Source organism: Blennius ocellaris, assembly GCF_963422515.1.
Source record: "Blennius ocellaris genome assembly, chromosome: 17".
Taxonomy (NCBI): domain Eukaryota; kingdom Metazoa; phylum Chordata; class Actinopteri; order Blenniiformes; family Blenniidae; genus Blennius; species Blennius ocellaris.
Window position 1 is genome coordinate 14,201,759 of NC_137666.1, and position 6,957 is coordinate 14,208,715.

At 37.4% G+C, this 6,957-nt stretch overlaps 1 protein-coding gene across 1 annotated transcript in view; it reads left to right on the top strand.

Moving 5' to 3' along the window:
• Window positions 1-2,072, top strand: part of kiz (kizuna centrosomal protein) — a gene marked incomplete at its 5' end in the record, with an annotated part of 28,550 nt that extends 26,478 nt beyond the window's left edge. The window contains one exon of the mRNA XM_080513415.1: window positions 221-2,072. Within this exon, the coding sequence (XP_080369541.1) occupies window positions 221-303 (83 nt within the window). The 3' untranslated portion in view covers window positions 304-2,072. The remainder of the gene's footprint in view (window positions 1-220) is intronic.
• Window positions 2,073-6,957: the final 4,885 nt, after the last annotated feature.

A 6,957-nucleotide genomic window follows, 5' to 3' on the forward strand; every position in this document is an offset into this window, starting at 1 on the left:
CAGAGAGTAAAGAGCACCGACTGCAGGAAAGACACAAAATCTTCTGTGACATTCAATATTGTTGGTTTGACTGCATAAAAATTAACATCTAACAGATCAAGAAGCGAGAGTAGGTAACAGATAAAGAAATGATGCTGAAGATGGAAAAGGGGGGCCTGGAGTGAACATTGTGCGCTGATAATGTAATCTCTTATTTTGTTCTCTCTGCCTTCCTGTGCAGCCTTCTGGGGGGAATCAGATGACAGCAACTCAGAGATTGAAGCAGCCTTACGTCCTCAACCTTTCAACACAAACAAGCGGTGACACTGACGACGTGAAGATGAGCACACCGCATTATATCACTGCAAAATTTCTGGCAGATTAACTTGTGGCAATTCACCTCCTGACCATTATTTTAGTAGTCTGCATTGTAAATCATATGCGCAGTGTATCGTAAAAACAAATAATAAAGTTGACAGCTCTCAGGCTGGGTAAAGTATGTGAAGAGTTGTCCAACACGCCGATGTTAACCCCGCTTCAGTCTCTTTATCTGAACAACTCTCCCAGCTCATAATAACAGCTCGAAATAGATTAAACTGATCTTTTAAAGCGATTTGTTTGCACTAGGCTGAAAATCATGCATTTTGAATGCTGCAAGCATCTCCGAGTGCTCTACCTCCAGCATGCTCGAGTGTAGTGATGTGAGTCACCTGTGAAATGACAAAGCACAATGGCCACTCCGCTCGCTTCTGTGCGACCCGTGAACCTGCTGAAGAGGCCCATCTCCCGGGGCACAAAGTGCTGCGGCGCCAACAAACTCCCAACATTCAGAGCCTCCGACAAATGCTCAGCTCCTGTTTTCACAGCTGCATCTTTAATGATTGTGCTTATGGCTCCAAAATGCACAGACATATTTACATTCCTGCAGACTCTTGTACAAATGAGTAACTTGCCGCAGAATTGTTGCTGAAATGACACAATGGGGTTTAATGCCATTTCTGATTTTCTTGCACTCTGGACATTTTGTGTCTATTAATAACTTGGAGCGGCTGTGTGGGCGGCTGCATTCCAAGGTTTACATTTATAGTTCATTATGTCTGTAGTGTAAATTTCCAAAACTGCCATTCTGATGTGGTAAAAGCCCCTGGCATTCAGTGTCAGCAGGATTCCATTAGTCAGCTTTAGGTGACTTTAGATGCCTGAACCTTTTAAAGTAGGACTCCACATTCATTACCAATAATGGCTTCAGACAGCCCTGACCCAGCACAGAAAAGGGACTGTGGCAGAATAATTTGGAGTTTGCAAAAAGGCTCCCTAACATAATATCCATGTTAAGGAGCATGTCAACAGATACTTGTGTGCGACAGATAGCTCACAGTGGAAGTGGAGTTATATTGTACTAATGTGTTCCAATACAATATATACGTGTATATATATATATATGTTTTTTCTTTTTTTCATAAAGAACTTCAGAGTCCACACAAGGGAGACGATGTTGATGATATTCAGCTCGTTCTTTTTGTGAGCTCTTTGTTATAAGAGGAAGTGTAAGGTTTTATCTCATGGTTCAGAAATGTTGTTTGTTACACCATTGACTCCCGTACAGAAGCTGATTTACCACATCACTCAGTCACACTCAGGGAGACGAGACTCTTCTCCTGGAGTGGTCGTTTTTGTGAAAGGGATTCATGTTTATGATGGTCGAGTTTGTCTCAAGAATGCAAAAAGGTGCAAATAAATATATTTTAAACATATATTTCTATCTATCCATCTGTCCATAAAAAAATGTGAAATCGAAAAAAAATATCTAACCAGTTTAAAATAATTCAATGTTACATTTTGATTATTTGGTGAAAGCCTCTACGCCATTCAGAGAGCACAGAGGTTGACTACATTAATAAAATAATGACCAATTCAAATGGGTGAGGTAAAAGTCAAAATGATCAGCTGAGAGTGAAAGATTTGTTTTAGTTTTTTTAGTTTTTTGCTGAATATTGTCCTTTGGGCCAGTTTTCGTCTCAAAGCCATGCTTCAGGGTGACTTTGTAAAAGCATGCATAATGCAAGTTTTACTTGATTTCACTGTATTTTGAACCAGAAGGTTTCATTAAAATTGGCTCCACATTTTCCGTCGTAATTGTTTGGTTTTGTGAAAAACAGACATTTTCATCACGTACACTCTGTACCACAACAGAGAAAAACTTTCGATAAAACTCTAACGTTTAAATTTGAAGGTTATTGCGACACTATTTTACCGGTCCAGCCTTTTCAAGATGAAATTGGGCTCTACGTGGCTCCTGACCTAAAACATCTCTGACATGCACGGATTAGGGTAGCAGTGGAATGCAACTTTCAGTTATTTGTGCTTTACATGAATGTTTTCCTGACAACTATTTATCTTTTGTCTTTAGTTTTAACATCCATTTGAACACAAATATAGTATTTCTTCTTCAGTGTCTTGATACTTGTTTTACCCATATGATTCAAAGTAAATGCGTTAATGCTTCCTGATTACCAAGACTACAACATACAGTTTTGTTTCTTTCCCCATTTAGAAAACAATCTTGGTTTTGACCCAAAGCTATTATAAAACAAGTGAAATCATGTAATTGGCATAGGTTCTGTCCACACCAAAAGCCAGTAACTGATAGGTGCATATAAAATAATGTGCAGCTTACTAAACGCACTCCTACACTAACTGCTCTGCTGGATGAGAACGTGCCATTATATAACTTGGAATGTTTACATGTAGTTTGAAATAAAGTGACTTTTCCACATCTGACTGATGTTTCCATGGGACTCACAAGCCTGTGAGGGAATGTCTGACGTCCCTTTTGAACTGTGGACAGAAATTATGGTTTCTTTTAGTGATATTTAACATAATTATGAGAGTTACAATGATCAAGTTCATCACTGCATGCTGGAGAAGCGGTGAGATTTTTCTTTTTCTTACAGGATAAAAAAGAGTGACACATTCAGAGTCCCCAGAGTGTCTCGCTCCTGTTTGAGATTTTACATGTGCCCTCATATTAAAACTAATGTGAGTCTTCGTCACCTCCTCTGCCTGCACCATAAACATGCCCATTGTCAAGGCTTTCATACTATGACTACAGAAAAGCTTGATACTCCTCTGAAAGTTGACATGGTTGACATTGGATTTGATTAGAAAATATATGGGTGGGTGTGGACTCTTCACGGTTTCTTGTGTGTTTCTTTAAAATGAAAAACTCAAGGTTTTGTCTCTTTATCAGATGTGAAGGTATCAAATGTGGACTCGGCCGTCCTTGATCACAATAATAGCATGTCGGCTGGAGTATAACAATCAAATCACTCCCACTGGTTCAATGTGAAACCAAAGGGCAGCGGGACTGCTTGACTGCAAGCACATTTCCCTTTCAGGCGAAAAATAAAAAGCACAATTGTCAAAGCAAGGAAACCTAAACAGAACATCTGTGAGAAGCAATGTCAGACGTACAGTATCTGTCAATTCTCTTTCCTTAAGGTCTTTTTTCCTCTTCACGAAAATGTTCCTGCAGAAAAAACACATATAATGATGTTCTGTTGCTGATTTGGTCTTAAATGGCAGCAATAAAAAAAAAAAAAAAAAAAATGCTGTTTAGCAAAATGAGTGAACGCCATAATAGCATTACGACCATGTTTATTGGTGTTTATTCTTGAGTGAAAACATTCTGTTGTCACTGAATACTGTGATTCATTCTCTGTGCGCCCATACGTATTCCATATGCAGCAGAGGCCAAGGTCTGACTCGTGCAGTTTTGTTAAATGTAAACACAATGTTTGTCGCAGTGGCCAGCTCAGCTCACTGTTTGGCAACAGAGCAACGATTCAAAACAGACACAAAAGGACAGTGACACCTATCAACAGACAACAATTAGTAAAATGGGAGTGATCGCATTTTGCTTCCAGCGCATTACGCTTTCTGACATAAACAACTGTACAGCGGGAGACATACAGTCCACATACATTACTTGAAATGCAGTTTATGTTTGGGCTTCATTATTCTGCTTGCTCAATGATGGGTTTTTTTGTACAACAGATTTCCATGTTGGATTGTTGAAAAGTTCTCCATTATTGCAATAACGATATGCTGAGCAGTGAGTAGATCGTGGTAAGATCCTTGTATTTTGAGTTTTGTTCTTCCAGTTTGTTCGCCCTGAAATATTCAGGGCGAGTTAATCATACATTGTTTTGTGAATTAAACACGATTGATGACAGTTTTCCTCTATCTTTTAACTTCTGTTAGTTTTATTTTGCATAGCATAAATGCACAGCGCATTGAAACCCAACTTAGTGCAGTTCAGTCCCTTGTTTCGTCATATGCATTTTGGACATGCTGTTTGTGATGACACTGAGGGGACATGATTAGTTGCCTTACTTTGCAATAAACACAAGTCTGAGGTTCAGTCTTCAACATAAATATTAAATCGTCACAAATATCTTCTCACAGATGCAATTCAACACGACACTAATGCATTTTATACTTTGCAATAATATGCAATGTACAACAATGCAAAAGGGTGTGTTGCAATACAATACTACATGATTAAACCGATGCAATATGATGTTGTTGGGTACGATTATGATTCTTTGAGATATTAACTAATACGATGTGACGACTCAATGCAAATACAACATAATGCTGGATAATGTGATATGATACTTTGTAGTTTGTTTGGCGCTTTGCAGTACTATGTAATGATATACTTTATGATACTACGAGGTGAGATATGGTACTACAATACTATCGGCTGTATTGTTGTTTACTATACAATACTATTCGATACATATGCTTTAGTATGCCACACAAAATGATACAATGTTTTGCAGTACTATATGCAATATGTTACTCCGCAATACTATGCAATGCAATACAATGTGAAATAATACTATGTGATGCAATGTGACTCCGTGAAGTACTACAAAATATGGTGCAATGAAATGATACAACGCAATACATTGTGATATGTTATGTACAATAAAGTAAAATATGATGTCATTAAATCAAATCACATTAGGTTAGATAAACCGGTATTAGTCCCACAAGTGAGAAATGTCACTGTCGCAGCAGCAAAGTGGACAGAATAATTTGACCACTAAGTCAGCACTATAAATAGGCGTCAAACAGGAGCAGCAAATAAGTAACACCAAATGGCAGCAGCAAAACAAAAACAGGATTACAAATAGGAAAAATGCATATAAACAGTATATATACAAGCTCAGACAGTTGAAAATTATTCAATTTGACCTTGGTAGAAATAGGTGCTGGAAAACAGTATTGCAAATTTATGTACAGTGCTTCAATGCATACAACATATTGTATTTAAAACATGTTTAGTGTCCCGAACTAAAAGAAACCACGAACAGAATATTACACTTCATAATAGGGAATAATTATATGGGGAAAACATATTTTCTCCCCGATATAATCCATGAAAACTATACAATTGTTTTGTAACAATATCATGTCAAGCATTTAAAGAGCATTGTTCATATTCAGTGAGAATATACACAAACTTATTTGAATTCTGCATCCCCGTTATGTTTTCTTTTTATTGTGCCTGTTGACAACAATGTCACATAAAACATAAAATAAAAGAAATGAGACCATGCAACAGCAACTTGTTTCTGAGAAGAAGCAACATTACTCTCTTTTTTGTTTTTGTTTTTGTTTTTTATCTGACCTGCATCCACCTTATGGTAAATCGTGAAGGCTCCCACTCCAATCAGGATGATCTGCTTCTCAAGCTCATTACCTCCAAGAACATAGAGGAGCGATCATATTTATTTCCTGATCTTAAGTGTTTAAACTCTACATTCAAGACATTTTCTTTTTTCTTTTTTTCTAATCATGACAGAGAGATTATTTCCCTTGTGGCTGTCTGTAATCTGAATACATTTGTAACAGAGCTCTCTGCCAGCCCTCTCTGCAACCATATGCATTTGAAATTACTATCTTTTTGTGATGCAACAACAATGCTATGGTTTCGCTCTCATACGTCGGTGTAATATGTTTCTGCTCTCTGGACAGGCTCTCAAGTGTGCGCCTCTCATTCTCCCCCTCCCTTACTTTTATTTTTATCAGTGAATAATCATTTAAAACAAGGTCATTTTGATCTTTTGCCTCAATAGGCCTCAATTAAATATTCATTCATTCTGATCTGGCCTCTTCGGCTGTTTCTTTGGTATGTGTGTTAAAGAGACAAAAGGCTCTGCTTTTGATTACACAAGCTTGGTCTTTTCTTCTTTTTTTTTTAATTCCTTTTTTATTCAAAGGGATCAGGCACAATTATATGGAGTTAAACAATCTTTACCACCCATCAACAGTTGTTAGTAAAATGTTTACTTTGGCTCGGGTTTGTGATTCTGTCCTTGAATGTTGAAACAAAAAAACACTTTGAATTCTTTTTTTTTTTTTTTGCAGGCCTAATCAAGAAAGTCTGCAAGGCTTTTGTTTCATGTGTCATGCTCCTCTTCTACATTTAGTATTCAGCAATTTATCTGCAGCAACACCTTATTAGATTACAAGAATAGTCGCTATTCACTGTGGAAAATTGTATGAATCCGGAGCTCTGTTGACATTTTTTTTTTTTTTTTTTTTTTTAAGGAATTTTATGAGTATCAGAGGTAATATCAGTTTTAGGTTTTCCTTTTCGGCAGAGCCTGAAGTCTTTGAATTTTAACTAAAGTTAAACACTTTATCCGGTTCTCTTTGCAAAATTGTATTTACCAGCCTCAACCTGACAGGCTCCGTCTGAGCATCTCCACAATCGAGTGAAAGCACAAGACTTACTTGACTCACTTCCATGTTTCAATGTGAAAGAGTGACAGCGAGTTAACACCCACAATAGACATTTTTCAGGGTCATCGTTTGGATTTGTCACAACAGGAGGGGGAAGAAGAAAGCTTAGATGAAACTTTCTCTGCTGTATTTCATCTCCTGTTAAAGTGAGCCTGCATA